The 21036-nt window shown below is 35.6% G+C and overlaps 1 protein-coding gene across 1 annotated transcript in view; it reads left to right on the forward strand.

Annotated features, from left to right (window-relative positions):
* The window catches only part of LOC141392257 (uncharacterized), a 59031-nt gene extending 38354 nt beyond the window's left edge, over window positions 1-20677 (forward strand). Inside the window, exon 3 of the mRNA XM_073965209.1 lies at window positions 20577-20677. Within this exon, the coding sequence (XP_073821310.1) occupies window positions 20577-20677 (101 nt within the window). The remainder of the gene's footprint in view (window positions 1-20576) is intronic.
* Window positions 20678-21036: the final 359 nt, after the last annotated feature.

Consider the following 21036-nt stretch of genomic DNA (forward strand, 5'->3'; position numbering starts at 1 on the left):
TAGTCGCTATCTTGGATTTTTCCATTAAACATTTTTGATGAATCGATTAGAAAGTTAGAATCAACGATATTTTATTATCGAAAGAAATGCAGGTAATGCCGTGATTCAAGTGCTCACTTTGGAACTTTTTCAGAAAAGTTAGTCCGATTTGAAAAGATAAGTCCGATTGTTTTGTGGTGACCACCTTCATTATTCGTCTAAATTTCTTCCTGACTTTGTGGTGTACAAAAATGACACTCTTCTCGTGCAAATTCCCTGTTATATGCGATCTGCCGAATTCTACATACAATTGGTGATATAAAATCAAACATTATTAAGATTACTATGACGCTTAGTTGAAAGACGATTTAGAATCTTTGATGTAGTAAGAGATATTTTCCAAGCAAATAGAAAATTGAACTTGTATTTAATTTTTACCCAATTATGAGAAGTTATTATTCATCAGATTTTAATTAATGTATTTAATTGAGCCATATGAACTAAATAGTTTTTATTAAAAACATGGTATCTAGCTAAGAGATGTGTATCACACATCAACTTCTAAGAGACGATCGTTTTGGTAACTGGTTAGGTTTATCGCATCAGACATATTTGATGTGGTTAGACAATTTTCTATATTCGGAAACTCATATTTGTACGGACAGTCTTGCTATTTATTTGCATGTACGATTTAAATTTGTTAAAATTAGTTGAACAGTTGATGCAAATTAATATCACCGTTCGATAGAGTTCATTTATCAGCTTAAAGCAAACTCAAGCAATTGTTGCTAATATGGGTAGCTATTGGGTCCGGGATTTCATAAAAGGGGTGGGTTCCTTTCCGTTGAGATTAAATTATGAATATTTTTCGGAAACTTAATGTATCCATTTGCAATGTCGAAATGAATAAACGCTGAGATTTTCAATGGTTTAATTTTATATCGAACATGTGTTTTAATTTTAATAACGCGTGAGTAAATTGGTAACATTCAAGATGGGTGGTCGCTATTTTAGATGAAGCAACTTCTACGGTCATTTCTGTGTTGGACGTATGTCACCCATGTGCCGTTTAGAATCAAAGATTTTGTATAATGAAACATGAGAATTTAAAGTCAAACTTATGTCTGTAGTGTGATTCTCTAACTCATTTTATGAATGAAAAGTTCAAATAAAAGTTGACAACGCTCTTGCTAACGATAGAACTTTACAACTACTTTCTCTTGGTCGCTAACTTACCGAAAATATCGTTAATTACTGAATTTATAAGCATTTTAATTGTACCGATTTTTGTCGGTAACTCAAAAAATGTGTTAGAGAATCGCACTACTGACGTCTATGATAGCGAATATTATGACTCTTATTTTTTATTGGCATAGGCAATTGTCATAATTTAATTGTCCACTGAAGCTGTATAATCCAGTAGTTGACCCAATAAACTGGCAGAATTCAAAGAGAATTGTGTGAGCAGAAAGTAGTCAGTAGTGCACACGTAATAAAGCTCCATTCAAACCGCCATTTGGAGCATTTCTTCCAGAGCTTTGGTGTAGATTTGAACGTTGAAGTTCTGACTCCCGGCATTGTGATTGCGACCGGAAAGTAAAAGACATACATAAGTAAATTATAGTTAAATATGTATGTGAATAAAAATCTTCGTGGTTACTTACTTGTGATGTGATACAAAACATTTCGCATAAGCCGCAATAAGAATAGAATTCCAACACCTTCTGTTTCTTGGTTTTATTCATTTCAATTTTAATATTACGCTTTTCGATATCGTTTATAACTTACTCATTCTAATGGAGTCTTGGCCTTCCCGCTCTGCGTTCTGCCACGATATTCATTTTACAAACACATGAGATTCTACCTAATTTTCATTACATACGGTTAAAATCTATTTCACGATAAAACAATGATCAGCGAAATCTCTTTGCTTTTGTGAAATCGATTAAATAATGTTTACACCGCTGAAACCACTAATATCCTTTTTGACTAAAGTCACCTTTAATTTTCGCTGTTAATTTGCATAAAGAATAGTTATAGATAGATACAGCAGAAAGAAAATTGTTTTTTAATTAATTTATTCAAATAGATTGTAAATAAAAATATCTTCAGAACTTTCAAAAATTGACATAATAGAAGCACAAAAATGTCATTCGCTTTTGGTGCAAGTAAAATGTTCCCCAAAATCTGTGCAAAAAAGTATCACGGTATGCTCCAAACGCAAAAGCTCGATAAAAATGTGTAGAAAATTTGACTTTTTCAAAAAATATTTTTGCAAATTTTTCGCAGATTTTCGCGGTTTTTTTAGGTTTTATCCTTTTCTGCCATGAGACTATTCCGAATTGGTGCGAATTGTCGAAATCTGTTCAGCCGTTCTTGAGTTATAAGCGTAGTAACTAACATCATCCTTTTTTATATATATAGATGTTAACAGTTCGCGAATTCTTAGTGGGTGAAACTCGGATTCATCGATTGTAAAACATTATTGGTTTTTACCTGTATATCGTCATCCTAAAATATACATTTTCCCCCTTAGTCTTACCCAAGAAAATTTTTTTCGTTCATTTATTTTCGTAATAATTCGGATATCAGTTGCTCAGCCTTTAGATGAAGTAGAGACTTTAGCCTTCCTAGGCATAATGAAGAAACAATATTAATTTTGCTCCCAATTTTAAAATACTTTTTTAGTACTTAGTAGTTCCCCACATTAATGTAGATGATTCATTTTTGGAACACAAGAGTTCTCAGCAGCGAAGTCATAGACTCAGCTTGTATGTATTTAATACTGAGCAAATATAGCAGTCATGTCAGTAAATCCAATCACCACCCTTCTAGACATTAAGCGCTGAAATAATATATCGAACGTTTTCTACGTGAAACTTATCTTTCCATTGACAATCCGAAATAAAAAGTAGGTCCCAATTCTGTAGTCCTTGCGAAGACTATAAAAAATATTTAATCCATTTCGGTTCGATAGTGTGGTAAAGTTCATCCAAAATTCTCTGAAGAACGTGAAGACTAAAAACTCAATTAATTAATGTATCTGAAACCTTTAAAATACCGAAAATCGGGCGGTGCCGTTTTTGAGGCCCAGACCAAAATATAAATCTATATAAAATGCATGTATCTAAAAAAAATTATATATTTGTTCGATTCAGACTCCGACTCTGACTCCAGCAAAATTGTTCGACTCCGCAACCCTCACCAGGACATGAGGAAACGAACAGCAATAAAAACATAATCAACTTAATCATAAGTAGACATTATCATCACTATACTACTGTCTGTCAATTTTATCTAAGGGCAATTGTAATGAATTACCAATGAAGTTTTTGTAAACTAACACCGAGATGAACTTAGGTTACTAACATCATTAATACCATCATTGTCATCGTAAAGAGAGAACTGACCTCAACAAAACAACTTAAGTAAAGCAATGGCAATATGCTTCACATTGACCACACATCATGTGGCTTTTATGTAATGGTGTTGAATAATAGCTGTAGGGTTATTTCTCTTTTAGATTCAATAATGATGTATCTTCTTGATAAAGCCACAATCATTCATTGGATATTCATTGCCCACCCAGAAGGTTTCTTGTTATTGTTATCTTTTAAATCATACTGGTTAAAATACTTTGCTGTATGCTTATATTTGTGTTTACTATTACATAAAATTTAAACATTCGTCTTCTTTAAAATTTTCGTATAAAATTAATTAAACAAGTAATGTCAGAAGCTTTTATATATTAATTTTTAAAAGTTATTTGTGTTGAGATTTAGTCGATTGATTTCTACAAAAAAGTGCAGAGTTATTCTTCAAATTTACAATTAAGTTTAATTGCTTAGTCAAAAATTATTTTGTTATTGTTAATATGTATATTCACGCATCCAATGAATGATATACAAAGAAAGTTTTTGGAAGCTCTTCGCTTAAAATCGGAGGTTCCAAAATGTTGTATTTTTTAATTGATAAACACAAATAATTCATTAGTTAGTTAGCTGCCATTGATGTTTATTAAATCTTCTGTAGATGTTTTGTAGCGTAAAAATGAAGGATATATATTTGAAAAAAATTATTATAATTATAAATTATATCATACGAGCAAAATGTGCCTGATCGAAATAATGGTTTTATACCCCAAGTAATCCGAAATCCGTTTAAGACAATTTGAAGTCGATTTAGCAATATCCGTCTGTCCGTCTGGTGCGCACGATAACTCTCGAACAAATGAACGGATTTCAAAATGTTCGGAAAATTGTTCGCCCGATAACTCCTGAAGGGAGTGATCGATTTGGTACATACTTTGCACATCGTAATATTTTTACCCTTTCGCATAAGTTCACTTTAAGGCCTGCTCTCGAATCACTTTGATTTTTGTTGCAGCAACTTCCATTCGTTGCTTCAATTACGATGTTTAAAATTTTTTCAGGGGCAAGTCCATACTTCTCGAGAAAAAAGTCCGAAAGGTGTAAAAAACTCCTATGGAACCACATGTAGTGGCTGGAGAGCACGATAACTCTCGAACTGATCAACCGATTTGGTCCAAAATTTGGCCTTCGTCATATTTTGTCATAGTTTCAGTTCGAAGATAGGCAATACCGGTCCACAACATCCAGTACTTCCCCCAATATTTAAAAAATGTCACTACAATAGTATGCACGATATCTCTTGAACGGGGTAAATAGTTTTGTTCAAACTTTGGATATCCTAATATTTTGTCCAAATTTAGTTTAACTTCCAAAATGGCCTATATCGGTCCTCTCCTTAGGGTACCTTCCCCACAAAAGTTAAACATTTGTGTCTAATTGCAGTTAAGGGTCTGTTCGAAGATCCTTTGATAATTTATACTGATGCTTTTCGTTGTGGTCTTGTTAACAGCGATATTATGTTTTGTGTGGACAAGTCCATGCTTACTGGCATACTGGCCCAAAAGGTGTACGATGGCCCACTTTCGAAAAAATATGACTCCCAAAATAAGATCCACTTCCATAATAGACCATGTCGGTCCATTCCTTTAAGTACCTCCTCTGCAACACTTTTAAACTTTGGTCCTAATCCACGTTTTCATCGACAAGTTCAAATATCCAAAAAAAAAGCCACAAAATACTGAAAAGACCCTAAATACATTCGATCTGACCGTAGATAAAAGTTTCAATTTACTAGAGTTGGGTAATCTAGTTCATAGTTCCTTGTACTAGTTCCAAAACTTATGAGTGACGTCATGAAATATAACGTGTGATATTAAGTTTTGCTCAAAGAAAAAATGTGGGCCATTGGAACTGCGAAGTGAACGAGATAGTTCCTTTGGCACAATTCAACAATTTACATAGTCTGAAGATATATCTCTGTCGGCAAAGCCGACTGATACTTTTCACTTGTTTTAAGTTGTTTATGAAACAAATATTTGCTTACAATTTAAACATCCACTTGTACCATGATTCGTTCTGATTTAATATCTTTCGAAGTAGTAGTTTTTTTGCTATATTGCTCATTACAAAAAGAACATTTCGTTTGTTTTTATGTTTTCCTCGAAAGGAATGAAAAAAATTGCAATCGCGAAATCTGTGTCTACTTTCTATTTGAAAATGTTTTTTGTTTTTCTAACCTCATATCTTTTTCTTTTGCGAATTATAAACATGTTCTTGAAAATGAAATTTTCACTTTGCATTTTTATTACATTTTATTGGTGTTTTATGATCGGCAGCATTTAAATTGAATAGTTGAAATCCTGTAAACACATAGGTAGACCAACCTCTGTTTTTTCCTTCTTAACCCTTGTGCTCCTCAAGAAAATCACTGAAACTTAGTAAGAGAATGTAAGTGAATTTCAAAACACAAAATACATAGTTGTAAGAATGGTATTCTTGTGGTCTCTTATTACAATAAAAACCATTTGCTACTCTTCAATATTTAAAATACTCCGCCCTTTTACATATCATTTACATAACCGGCAAAGAATAATGAAATAAACAAATAGGAAACCCTTAAGATTGGAAATACTTTAAAATGTACCTTGAAAAGAACAAAACAAACAATGCACAGTGGATCCACTTGTATGGAGAAAGTGGCCAAAAATATTTAGAGTGTAAAAAGCAAGCCAATGCGCCGGTTACAGCTTTGTGCTGCTGCGAAGAGTGTTTTAAGAAACCACGAGCGTAACATTCTCCCCCCTTTCCCCTCTAGAGGGGGTATACGGTAAGAATTGTTTTATGCTTTTAATACAAAATGACATGAACAAAGGTCCCGATTATTTTATGTTGCAAAAATAAGCTTGGGGAAACAAAACAAACTCCAAAACCACATAAAATTCAACCGATTTAGCGAATTAAAAAAATCAATATTTTTGCCTGAAAAGTGGTAAAATTTTTAATATAGATCGTATACCGTTCTTCCTGGAAGGCACGTACCGCCAACGTAAGGTAACTTTGGAAGAAGATTTCTTCATCTTGCCACTGATACCAATCGTTCGAATGAAACAAAAATTAATATTTCTTTAAAAAGGTCCATGTCCTAGCTAGCTGTCCTAGAGTTGCCTGATGTTTTACCAAAATTTTGACATTGATTTTTTTATTTTTGGCCAATGTGTGGATCCACTGTGCAATGCCGCAAATAATGGTTTCATGTAATTCATGTAATTACTGGTTATTGCAAAATGTATTTCATTTAGAACACTTCTTGCAAATTGTTATGAATTTACTGTAGGGAATTTCTTTATTTTGAAATGTAAAAATGGGGAAATAACATCTTTTGCACACATCCCTTAGAAACGATTATATCTACACATGTACGTATGTACATGAATCCAATACTGATAGTTCTACAAGTAAAACGATTCACGGATATGTTTCATATGTATGTATGTGTCAATGTCGTCTTTGCCCAGAAAAGAAATATTTGTTATTCTCTGTAACGAAATGTGGTACTGCCGTTGTAAGTCCCTAAAGAAATAATGACACTATTTTGGGGATACAGCAGTAGACGAAGTATAAATGTAACAGCATTTCCTATAAAAGTACACTGTTATGCACTTGTTTTGCCATTTTATTATTTTAGAAATAGGTTTCCGCCTCCCATATCACCAAAAGGGACAAGGGAGACTCTTCTCATCTCAATTATTTTACATTAGCTCAATGATATGGGAACTAATATTTCTGGCCGAGTCAGATGGTGTATGCAGCTAAAGCCCTGTTTTAATTTCCTGATATAATATCCCAAAAGCTCTAAAAACCATACAGTTACCAAACTAAAAGGACTTGTGGGCGAAATGGATGACTCTCGAAATTAGATTCAGTTCTCAGACAGACTATTCATTTCTCAGTCACCTCCTTACCAATAGCTTTTAAAAATTTAGCTTTTAAAAAATTATCCAGTTTAAGGCCACTTCGATTTGTGTTGCATTTTTTTGGCGTAATATATAAGGTCAGTGTCAATGGAATAGTTAGTCAAACTGTCGATGATGCATACCCCAATGCTTTATTTGCTATGGCGAAATATGTGCGAATTTTTGATGATTACCCTCCTGCCTTTTATTCAGTTTTAAACAATTTTGGCAATTTTTTCGTATTGTGTATTTGTAAGCAAAAAATCGAAACTGAACCGACTGATAGACAAACAAGTATCAGAATAGCATCTTTCTTCTTTCTGCTTCCAATACACAACGAAACCGGAAATATTTTTTTAATAATGAGTAGAATAAATGATGAAATGAGAATAGAACTATTTCTTCCATTCCATTGTCTCCGAGTCTACGTAGAACATATCGACGCCTCCAAACAATAGTATGCTAAGTCGACTTAGCATGTTTTCAAGTTCTTTACATTTTTATATTTAACGTCCTTTAACTTAAATTCTGTCAAATTTTGGTAATGATCGGACAATCCGAACAGAAGTTATAAACAAATGTTTACTTAGCATAGTACTGAAGGTCAAAGAAATTTCCAAACTTTTAGAGCTTGCCCTGCAAAACTCGCTTTTCAGAATTAGCAAACTATTACATGGAGGTGTCGAACGTCCTTTAACTTAAATTCTATCTAATTTTGGTAATGATCGGTCAATCCAAACAGAAGTTATAAACAAATATTGACTTAGCATAGTACTGAAGTTCAAAAAAATTTCCAAACTATGAGAGCTTCTCCTGCAAAACTCACTTTTTAGACTTAGCATACTATTATTTGGAGGTGTCGATATTGTGGTTTCGATTTAAAATAGTTTTTCCTTTTAGTTTTGGTTATTATTTTTTATTTTCTCCTCCTCCGATGTGAGGATTCCAATCGAAGGCAAGCGTGATAAAAAAATTATATGAAAAAAACAAATTTTTAAAACATTAATACATTTGAACCGGAATCTCGATGGCGAAAACTTTACACCACGGATTTAGTATATGTTCTACCTAAATACACCCAACATCATTGAACATTCACGTTCCCTTATAAAAAAAACTGCCTGCTAGGTATGTGGTATGAAAACAATTAAACATTAATTATACGTCACAGTGAAATCTAGACATCAATTATGTCCCTTAAGACGATTCTATTTTGTTTGCTTGCTTTGCGCTATGCTCTTAATTCCTTGATATTTTGCTGTAGTTATTTTTTTCTTTCTGTTTCGTTTAAAAACGGAACCCTTAAGCAATTGTCAATTGGATATTGTCTACAACGCATTACCCCTCACCTTCGATTTCACCATCGAATCCCGTGATGTATGTACATTTTAAAAACATTAGGCATTTAAATGTTTAATATCCGCTCAAAATAGAATGGAGAAGAACCATGACAAAACAAACAACTTCTCATTTTTGTAATACCATTTCAATTTGTTTTTCTTTGGTTTAAAAATTGATTTCTATATACTTATACACAATATGCTGAGTGTTCATCCTATTGTGAAACACAGACTTTTTAATAAGTGCCTCAAGGCAGTGTTTGAATTTGCTACCAGCACAGCACTGAAATCACTAAAAATATGCTATTGCTATGCTGTGCTGTTTTAAAAAACAAATTCGAAAACTGCTGCTGTGCTATGCTGCGAACATAAAAGTAGCACAGCACATGGTCTATGCTGTGCTTCTGAAATCTTCACAGCACATAGCATAGCATAGCCATCCAAAATAAAAACGGAAACTGTTGCTGTGCTATGCTGCGAACATAAAAGTAGCATAGCACATGGTCTATGCTGTGCTTCTGAAATCTGCGAAGCATATAGCATAGCATAGTCATCAAAAACGAATGCTATTGCTATGCTGTGCTGCAGACATTTTAACAGCATAGTAAACAGCCGCAGTCAAGAAAACAAAAACGAAAACTATTGCTGTACTGTGCTATGAACAAAATCAACAGCATAGCATCAAACATAACCCAGAAAAATGTTTGATGGCAAATATAACAGAATTTGCTATTGAGCTGTGAAACAATGACTAATTGCACATTTCGATATTTTTAACACACTACTATTATTTTGACCGCAACTATTGCTCTGTTCCAGAACCTGCAACAGTCTACTATTTTTGAAATGTTGACACTTTTCCTTTATAAAGCGAATTTCGAGTTTCTAAATGCATGTTATTGCCACTTGTACCTTTTTATACCCTACACCACCATGTGGTAAGGGGTATTATGTCTTTGTGCATTAGTTTGTAACATGCAAAAGGAAACGAGATAGACCCATAGTTCCATTTAGGGATATACATAGAATCACTTTCTGAGTCGATTTACGCATGTCCGTCTGTCTGTCCGTCTGACCGTCTGTCCATGTATTTTTGTAAATAAAGTACAGGTCGCATTTATTGTCCGATTCGCATGAAAATTGGGGAAGATAGTTTTTTTGGCCAAAGGACGAACGCTATTTATTTTGGTAAAAATCGGTTCAGATTTGGATATAGCCCCCGTATATATCTTCGCCCGATTTAAGGAATTTGGTACACGAATCACTCTATATATGTCCGATTTCAATGAAATTTGGAATGTGCTACGGAATTTAGTCTAGAAATAAGTGTGCCAAATTATATAGAAATCGGTTCAGATTTGGATATAGCTCCCATATATATCTTCGACCGATATAGCTATTTGATGCACAAAACACGCTATATATGTCCCATTTGGATGAAATTTGGACTATGTGACGGAATTTGGTCTACAAATAAATGTGAAAAATTATATCAAAATCTCTTCTGATTTGGATTTAGCTCCCATATATATTTTACATATTACATATTATATAGTCGGCCCCGCCCGACTTTGTTCCTTTCTTTACTGGTTTAATATATGTACTAGAGTGGTTTTAAAAATCGATGTCGGATTTTTTATGCGGCACCCTCCTAAAATTATTAGTTTTGTTAAAAATTAAGACTGTCAGAGTTTGAGCTCAATTGGAGTATGTTAACACGTGCCACTGGGGCCTCAAAGTTTCCATGGGCCCTTTATATAGCCAAAATTAAAATCTGACCGGATTTTCCAAAATGTTTGTGGGATTACTTATTTAGCAACTTGTAAACTGTTTTCATCGATTGGACAATAAATGTGATCTGTAAAGTGATTTTGAGAAAATTCGCCAATACAAATTAAAATTGGTCCCCATTTTATAGGGCCAAAGGTGAATTTTCACAAAATCACTCTATAAACACATTTATTATCCAATCGATGAAAAAAATACCATGTATGTACCTTGTAAGCAATAAACAACACTGAACAACTCATAGGGCCATTATTATAAGTTCTCTTTTACTATTGGATGTATTTGAAAACGCAAAATAAATGAATTTGAAGACATTAAAAATATAATTTTCTCATTATAAGTTAATGCCAAGAAAGTTCTCCTTGAAATTGAGTGATCCCTTTTAATACTATTTTAACCGCAACGCTAAAAAATCTGATCGAAAAATCCAAACTATAACCAAAGAAGGCTTTATAATAATGGGGGTTAGTGAGTTTGCTGGGTTAACATTAATTATGCTATGCTATGTAGAAATGTTTACAGCATAGCAGAGCACAGCAATCGTTTTCCGATTTCATGACTATGCTATGTGCTATGCTACTTTTATGTTCATAACATAGCACATAACATAGCACAAAAGTTTTCGTGTTTGTTTTTGAAAACAGCATAGCAATAGCATTCGTTTTTGATTTTGATGACTATGCTGTGGTATGTGCTGTGAAGATTTCAGAAGCACAGCATAGACCATGTGCTGTGCTACGTTTATGTTCGCAGCATAGCACAGCAAAAGTTTTCGATTTTGTTTTTGATAACAGCACAGCATAGCAATGGCACTCGTTTTTATTTTTGATGCTGCGGCTATGTGCTATGCTGCGTCACTTTCACAGCACCAGCATAGACCTTGTGCTGTGCTGAAAACTAGTAGCAAATTCAAACACTGCCTCAAGGTATTGTTGTCGTTTGCAAATATCTTTTTAATTCAAAAGCCGACAAATAATTTAACGCCATACAACATCCAACACAGATATTCATTACGACTTGTTGTAAGTTCGCTGGGAAAGAATATAGAAAATCAAAATAAGTATAATAATAAATATCATACAGTTATCAAGTAATAAAAGGCGACAGTCGGGACGCAGCTCACCGTGTGATACCGTTTACCAATGTCCGTATGCATAAGGTTTTCACGAATAAAAATTAATTTTAGGGAGATTCAAAATGTATCTGTCTTCCTGTCACTATAATTGGAGTCACACTTTTGTAATCCTCTAAAAAGTATGACTAACGTATCTAAAGATGCACGACATTAAAGGGTTATGACCACTTGAAAAGTTTACAAAATGGAATATTTTATTAGCTCATTTTAAAGTACAGTTAAAATAGAATACGTTGCAAAAAAATTCCGGTCGATGGGACAAAATTGGCTGAGATATTTGAGTGATTTGTATGCAGCATAGAAGTTTTAAACGCGGATTTCTCGAAATGGAATTTTTGAAAACGGTGCCCACTGTATCTCGAAAACGGTGATCCGATCTTCATATGTTTTTGTGGGATTATTAAAGGCATAAAAAACTTGTCTTTAGCGAGAGAAATTTTGGCGAAAAAAACTATCACAATCACACCTCGCATTTAAATTGATATTTTTTTAATTCAGTTTCACTTAAGCACAAGATTTTTGCATTATTATTGGCCTTATAAGAGCATCTGTTAGCCAACACAATTCTTCTTTTTATTTCACAACTGATGTCGTTAGTTGTGTGAGCTGCCGAGGTAGACGAAGTCTTTTACTACCTCAAAATTATAGGAACCAACCTCAACAGTTGGTCCGATCTCAATGGACGCATTGGGCGTCGACACCATCAACTTGGTCTTCTCGCTGTTCATCGCCAGACCCACTTTAGCAGATTCTCCTTCGACCTCCATAAAGGTATCGGTTACTTATTTTACTGATCGTCCCATGATGTCTATATAGTCAGCATAAGCAAGTAACATGTGGCTATTGGTGTAGATTGTGCCACTTCTTTTGACGTTTGCCTCTCGTATAACCTTTTCTAGCAGGATGTTGAAAATATCACACGAAAGGCTGTCTCCTTGCCTGAAACCTATTTTGATACAAAACTCTTCCGAGAGGTTCTTTTCTATTTTAACTGAAGATCTTGTGTCAGTTAGAGTCATTTTACAAATCCGAATGATATTTGAGGGGATACCAAATTCGTAGCGGCTGTCGAAGGCTGCATTATAATCGGTAGGTGTCGATCTGCATCTCTTGGGTCTTCTCCAGGATTTGCCACAGGGCAAATATCAGGTCAAAGGTGGACTTGCCAGGTCTAAAGCCGCATTGGTATGGTGAATTATTTCGTTGGCCATGGGCTTTAGTCTTTCGCACAATATCCCTGACAGGCGATAGGGAGAAGACTTATGCCCCTTTAGTTGGAGCATAAAGTCTTATCTCCTTTCTTATGGACGGGACACAGGATGCTCAGGTTTCAATCATCAGGTACGCGTTCTTCCTGCCAGATGAAGCTAACTTGCTGATGCATACACCTTTTCAGTGTGTCGCCTCCGGTTTTAAACAGCTCGGCTTGTAGGCCATCAGCTCCTGCTGTCTTATTATTCTTCAGCCGGTTTATTGCTGTCTTTACCTGGATCTGTGGTATCTTCGTCGACTTAGCTACTATTGGATACCAACAGTTCGGAAAAATGCTCTTTCCATATCCTTAGCACACTATCTGTATCAGTTACCAGATTACCTTGCTGGTCTCTACAGGAGGATGTGCCAGTTCCAAAGCCATCAGTTTGATGTTTTACTCTTTGGTAGAATTTTCGGACTTCATTCTGTCTCCTGTACATCTCGATTTGTTCACAATCCCGCTTTTCCATCTCTCTCTTTTTCCTGCGGAAAAGACGTTTCTCCTCTCTCCTTTTCTCCCGATACCTCTCTCGTGCGCTACGCGTTGCTACTGATTGTAAAGTAGCCTTATACGCCGCATTTTTCTCTTCGGTAGCAGCACGACACTCCTGGTCATACCATGGATTCCTTGGTGGAGGTCTCTGGTATCCAAGTACTGATTTTGCGGCTGTTTGCATGGAGTGGGTAATGTTTTGCCATGGTTCTGATATGTTATCGAGGCGAGGAGTGCTTTGATTAAGCAGTTGGGCCAGTTGAGTGGAATATGCTGTGGCTATCGGTTGTGATTGCAGCTTACCGATGTCCAACTTCCGTGTTGTGTCTGTTCACACTTTATTTGCTACGTTTGATCTGGTACGTACCTTTGCTGCAACAAAGTAGTGGTCCGAGTCTATGTTTGCACCTCGGAAAGATAGTACATCTAACACACTTGATGTTTGTCTTTCATCTATCACAACGTGATCAATTTGATTTCTTGATCTTTGATCTGGCGACCGCCAGGTGCCCTTATGAATAACTACCATGTTTTTTGCAGCTGCAAAGTCTGTCAGCCTCATAGCATTGTCAGATGTTTAAATGTGGACACTGAATTTCCCGACTGTTGGACCAAAGATATTCATTCTCCTTTCCAATTTTGGCATTAAAATCGCCTAGTATTATTTTAATGTCATGGGCAGGGCAACGGTTATAAGTTTCTTCTAAGCGCTCGTAAAATATATCTTTGGTCTGTTCGTCCTTGTCTTCAGTGGGAGCATGAGCGCAAATAAAGCTGATGTTGAAGAATTTTGCTTTTAATCGAATTGCAGCGAGTCTTTTATTCATGGGAGTGAAGCTGGAGACCAGATGTTTTAACCTCCGACCAACTACCAATCCGCAACCAAACTCATGCTTTGTGTCATGGCAGCTACAATACAGTGCGTCACCTTTAAGTGTTGTTGTGACGCCTTTCCCGTTCCATCGTATTTCCTGTATGGCAGTAATGACGTCCTTGTACTTTTGCACTACATCTGCCAATGCGTAAACTGCACCTTCTCTATAAAGAGTGCGAAGATTCCAGGTGCAGATTCGCAGATCGTTTGCGGGGTTCCTCAACTTTAGAGGGGTTTGTTTTTTTTTCTTCTTCCGTTTTTTCATAGTAAACTGTTTTTTACAGTGTTTTATTTAACTTGCTTTGGTTCGTTTAGTTAAAATCTGGTAACTCATTTTTAACACAGTTGCAGCTGACCAATCGAACTTAAACTTTGCACACTTTTCAGATTTAGATGACAATACATGAATATGGAATCAAAACCAACATTGATCCATTTTATAGTGTTTTAACGATGTTTTATTTAAATTGCATTTCAAATCTGTTAACTCAATTTTGACACAGTTGCAGTTGACCAATCGGACTAAAGCTTTGCATACTTTTCAGATTTGGATGACAATACATGAATAAGAAATCAAAACCAATATTGGTCCATTTTGACCATTTGTACAGTGTTTTTACGGTGTTTTATTTAAATTGCATTTCAAATCTGTTAACTCAATTTTGACACAGTTGCAGTTGACCAATCGGACTGAAACTTTTCACACTTTTCAGATTTGGATGACAACACATGAATATGGAACTAAAACAGAGATTGGTACATTTTACAGTGTTTTAACGGTGTTTTATTTAACTTGCATTTCAACTCAGGTAACTCATTTTCCACACAGTTGCACTTCACCAATCGAACTGAAACTTTGCACACTTTTCAGATTTGGATGACAATACATGAATATGGTCCCAATTTTTCCTACAGCCCCCATATAGCGGTACCACCCGATTTCAGGTACATATATTTTATTTTGAGGATTTTATCTTCATTTTGAGGCCGAATTGCCTGTAACTTGGCATTTGGAGTCCCCAATGGTACAGAAACTTCCCCACCAAAAATTATGGACATAAGTCCAGGTTTTGGTATAGCCTTTATATAACGGTACTACACGATTCAAGCATTTGAATATTTTTATCTAAATTTTCGGCCTAAATTGACTATAATTTTGTTCTCAGTGGTCAAAAAAATTTATTTACTAAAAAGATAAAAATAAAATATAATTTTAAAAAATTAAGTTTCAGTGTTTTATTTAAACTAGGAAATAATTTGTCGCTTAACCGCAATAAATATATTCTTTCTCATGATGAAATCTCAAATAAAACGCTTGCATTTAAATTATAAATGGTGGCAAAATTAAACGGCAAGCGTTTTATTTGAGAGATTCCATCATGAGAAAGGATATATTTATTGAGGCTAAGCGACAAATTATTTCCTAGTTTAAATAAAACACTGAAACTTAATTTTTTTAAATTATATTTTATTCTAGTTTTTATACCCTCCACCATAGTATGGAGGGTATATTAAGTTTGTTTTTCCGTTTGTAACGCATTGAAATACTCATTTGCGACCCTATAAAGTATATATATTCTTGATCAGGGTAAAATTCTAAGTCGATCTGTGCACGTCCGTCCGTCCGTCCGTCCGTCCGTCCGTCCGTCTGTGGTAATCACTCTAGCATCCACAAAAATGGAGCTAGGACGCTGAAATTTTGGGAAAATGCGTCTTTTGTTTGCAGGCAGGTCAAGTTCGATGATGGGCTATATCGGTCCACGTTTTGGTATAGCCCCCATATAACGGTACCCCCCAATTTACGGTATTTTGACGTTTTTAGCTACATTTTCTGACCGATTTAGCTATAATTTGACATTTAGGGTTCTTAAGTGTCAATAAACTTATATAACGAAACTTGTGGACATAGGTCCACGTTTTGGTATAGCCCCCATATAACGGTACCCCCCGATTTACGGTATTTTGGCGTTTTTAGCTACATTTTCAGACCGATGTAGCTATAATTTGACATTTAGGGTTCTTAGGTGTCAACAAACTTATATAACAAAAGTTGTGGACATAGGTCCACGTTTTGGTATAGCCCCCATACAACGGTACCCTCCGATTTACGGTATTTTGCCGTTTTTAGCTACATTTTCTGAGCGATTTAGCTATAATTTGACATTTAGGGTTCTTAAGTGTCAATAAACTTATATAACAAAAGTTGTGGACATAGGTCCACGTTTTGGTATAGCCCCCATATAACGGTACCCCCGATTTGCGGTATTTTGACGTTTTTAGCTACATTTTCAGACCGATTTATCTATAATGTGACATTTAGGGTTACTAAGTGTCAATAAACTTATATAACAAAAGTTGTGGACATAGGTCCACGTTTGGGTATAGCCCCCATATAACGGTACCCCCCGATTTACGGTATTTTGACGTTTTTAGCTACATTTTCAGATCGATTTAGCTATAATTTGACATTTAGGATTCTTAAGTGTCAATAAACTTATATAACAAAACTAGTGGACATAGATCAATGTTTTGGTATAGCCCCCATATAACGTTACCGCCCGATTTCAGTTATTTTGACGATATAAGTCGCATTTCTAGACCGAATTAGTTATAATTTGATATTTAGGGTTCTTAGTGACCAAAAAACTTATATTCGAAAAAATTATGAACATAGGTACATGTTTTGGTATAGCCCCTTATAACGGTACCTCCTGATTTTCGGTATTTTGAGATTTTTACCTACAAGTTTTAACCGAATTAGCTGTAATTTGAACATTTGACATTTGAAGTTCTTAGCGGTCACCACACCTCTCCACCAAAATTGTCTGAAATGTTGGGAAAATGCGTCTTTTGTTTGCAGGCAGGTCAAGTTCGATGATGGGCTATATCGGTCCACGTTTTGGTATAGCCCCCATATAACGGTACCCCCCCGATTTGCGGTATTTTGACGTTTTTAGCTACATTTTCAGAGCGATTTAGCTCAAATTTAACATTTAGGGTTCTTAAGCGTCACTAAACTTATATAACAAAACTTGTGGACATAGGTCCACGTTTTGGTATAGCCCCCATATAACGGTACCCCCCAATTTACGGTATTTTGACGTTTTTAGCTTCATTTTCAGACCGATTTAGCTCTAATTTGACATTTAGGGTTATTAAGTGTCAATAAACTTATATAACAAAAGTTGTGGACATAGGTCCAAGTTCTGGTATAGCCCCCATATAACGGTACCCCCGATTTACGGTATTTTGACGTTTTTAGCTTCATTTTCAGACCGATTTAGCTCTAATTTGACATTTAGGGTTCTGAAGTGTCAATAAACTTATATAACAAAACTAGTGGACATAGATCAATGTTTTGGAATAGCCCCCATATAACGTTACCGCCCGATTTCAGGTATTTTGACGATTCAAGTCGCATTTCTAGACCGAACTAGCTATAATTTGATATTTAGGGTTCTTAGTGACAAAAAAAAAACTTATATTCGAAATAATTATGAACGTAGGTCCATGTTTTGGTATAGCCCCATATAACGGTACCTCGGTATAACGGATTTCGGTACTCCCATATAACGGATTTTCGGTATTTTGAGAATTTTACCAACAAGTTTTAACCGAATTATCTGTAATTTGAACATTTGACATTTGAAACTCTTAGTGGTCACCACACCTCTCCACCAAAAATTGTCAAAAAAGGTCGATGTATTGATAAAACTCCCATATAACGGTACCTCCCGATTTTCAGTAATTTGATGATTTTAACTACAATATTAACCGAACTAGCAGTAATTTGACATTTGAAGTTCTTAGTGGTCACAACACCTCTCCATAAAAAATTTTCAACATAACTCCATGTTCGGATATAGCTCCCATATAACGGTACCTCCCAATTTTCAATAATTTGGCAATTTTAGCTACAATTTTTAACCGAACTAACTGTAATTTGACATTTGAAGGTTGTAGTGGTCACCACACATCTGCATCAACAATTTTCAACATAGCCCCAATATAACGATAATTCCCGATTTTCGGTACTTTGAGGATTTTACTTAAAATGTTTAACCGAACGTAGGTCCATGTTTTGGTATAGCCCAAAACAAACCTCCCGATTTTCCGTACCTTAGCTTTATTTTTTGGACGAACTTTTTATAATTTGAATTTTAAAATCCAACAAAAATTCTGCAAGAAAAATTGTTCATTTAAGTTCATATTTTCGTATAGCCCACATACCCCCGAACTAGCTGTTAATGACATTTGAAGTTCCCACGTTATGTACCGATTTTCGGTATTTTGAGGATTCTAGCTACAATTTTTAACCGAATTAGGAGTTATTTGACATTAAAGGCTCCCATCAAAAACTGTCAACATAGGTTCATGTTTTATTATAACCTCTATATAACGGCACGTCCCAATTTCTAGCCCACCAAAAATTGTCAACATACATAGTTAGATATAGGCACCATAAAAAAGGGCCTACCGAATGAAGCATTTTATGTACATTATCTGACATTTTAACGTACCCACTTAAAGTTGGGGACAGGAATGAAAACTAATTATTCCATTTTAGTTCAGAATATTTAATGGTGGAGGGTATGAAAAGTTCGGCCCGGCCGAACTTAACGCTTTTTTACTTGTTAACGTTCTTATGGGTGAACGCGCGGCACATTTTAGCTCACTACCTTCAACGGGTATTAAAGACAGTTCCCCAGGTGACACCACGGGGAGGTCAGTGTCCACTTGAGATGAAAGAGGGACCAAGATAAATCCAGGGCTTTGCCATGTTAAAGCCGGTCAGGACCGTTCCTTGGTATCTTCTATCCCCTACGTCACCCGCTATTTTACTTTAACTTTCTCAATATCTTATTATTACTTCTGTATACTTTTCCTTTTTCTTTGCAATTTTCTTAAGTAACAATATGAGTGACACTGCAATTCATTTCATAGCACATTAATGATAAACTTTATTGCAAATAGGGAGACATAGCCACCACTACCCCAACAAAATGACTTTGATGTGCAAAAATGGCACGAAATCTACAAAAACATCAACAGAAGGCAAGGATGCAGAATTCTCTTTCTGAGGCACTCTGCTTATAACGTACCTGGGTATCACGAAAGTGACATGTATTATTAAGAAGGAAAATCAAGTAGAAAAATTGTTTGTAATCATACAGGATTTTTCCAACAAGTAGCATGTTTTGCGGATTGCACACTCATATTTTCCATAAAAGAAACCTTAGCCGCAATAGGCGAGTAAAGGTGGGACATGATGCTGTTATAAGAGATGTAAAAGAAACCATTAAATTATTACACACATAGACTATAGAAAAGGAAGCAAGAAATTAGTAAAACAAGTATTGCGGAGGCATGAAAATAAGGAATGGAAGGAGTAACTTGTGTATGTGTGGTGGTGGACAGAAGTGTTAATTAGTCTTGTAGACAAGAAAATTAGACAGGTAGTAGTAGCATTTAGTAATATGTTGGTGTATGTAGTTTAGTTTTGCTGTATACATATTTTAGTGTAGATTCTGGAAGTTGTAATATTTTATTAATGAAATATCGATATAGTTTTTTCAATTAGTAAAATTTACTCCCTATAATGAGGCACAATAACTACAAATGGAACGACAAATTTATCATTTCGATTTTAGCTTCACGAATGGTTTTGAAAAGAAGTTCTTCCATGTAGCTTAGTTGGACATTTTTGTAGCTTCTTCTTCTCCTTGTAAATCTTTAGTAAACGATAACTTTGGGGTTAACAATATCCCCGCCATTGAAGTCCAATTTTTCATCAGTTGAAAATGTTCATCATTTTCTGAAAACCATTATTTCAAATTTCAACTCGTTAACTTTCATTCCCCATCTATAGCAATATGATTCCAAATTATCAATCATTGTTTGAAGAGATTTGGGTTATCTGTCATTTAAATTATATCATCTGAGTACACAGGCAGGCAGATATTAAGTTCATGGGAATATGATTGCTTCTAGAGTTGTGTAGTACCGGAACGAACTAGTTCATTGGAACTATCCCGAGACTGGAACGATCGGAACGATAGCCGAATCGTTCGTTTATATAGTTCCTTTCGTTCATCTCGTTCCTTTTGTTCATGTTGTTCTATACCAGTCATAACCATTAGGCGACTTTAAAGTTGGTGTCAATTTCTCTTTGTTTTTTAAAACATCAAAAAAACAACGTTTATGAAACTTTTATAACGAGGGTTTTGTCTAAGGCTGAGGTGAGTTCAGTCGCAGCCAGGGTCAACTCAAGGACACACGAAACCTTAAGTGAAAACACGATTATCACCTCTTGGTACTTAATTTATGATTAACATGTGGATATTTATGTGATATATGAAATTATATGTGTTGGTTATTCGTCTCAGCAGGATGGAATCTTACTGTGGGCTCGCAGTCAACCGTCTTCGGCGACAAGAGGAAGAGTGATGTTGGTAAAGTTGTGGTAGTTGGCTCGGCGGTGCGCTGGTAGCAGGTCGATCGTACACAGTGGTAGTGGTTGTTGCGTTGATGCTCGGCTGTAGTACTCGCACCAAACGACTCGGCTGGTTGTACTCTGGTTTTTGTAGTCGTGTTGAATCGACTCGGCTTGGTGTAGTCGTGTTTAAGCGACTCTGGTTGATGTCTTCGGGTTGATGTTACTCGGCTTGGTGTAGTCGCGTTGAAGCGACTCGGGTTGATGTGATAATACTCGGCTTGGTGTAGTCGTGTTGGAGCGACTCGGGTTGATGTTACTCGGCTTGGTGTTGTCGTGTTGAAGCGACTCGGGTTGATGTCTTCGGGGTGATGATACCCGGCTTGGTGTAGTCGTGTTGGGGCGACTCGGCTGGT

This window comes from Musca autumnalis, unplaced genomic scaffold, assembly GCF_047663935.1.
Source record: "Musca autumnalis isolate F117 unplaced genomic scaffold, ASM4766393v1 scaffold_2, whole genome shotgun sequence".
NCBI classification, from domain to species: Eukaryota; Metazoa; Arthropoda; class Insecta; order Diptera; family Muscidae; genus Musca; species Musca autumnalis.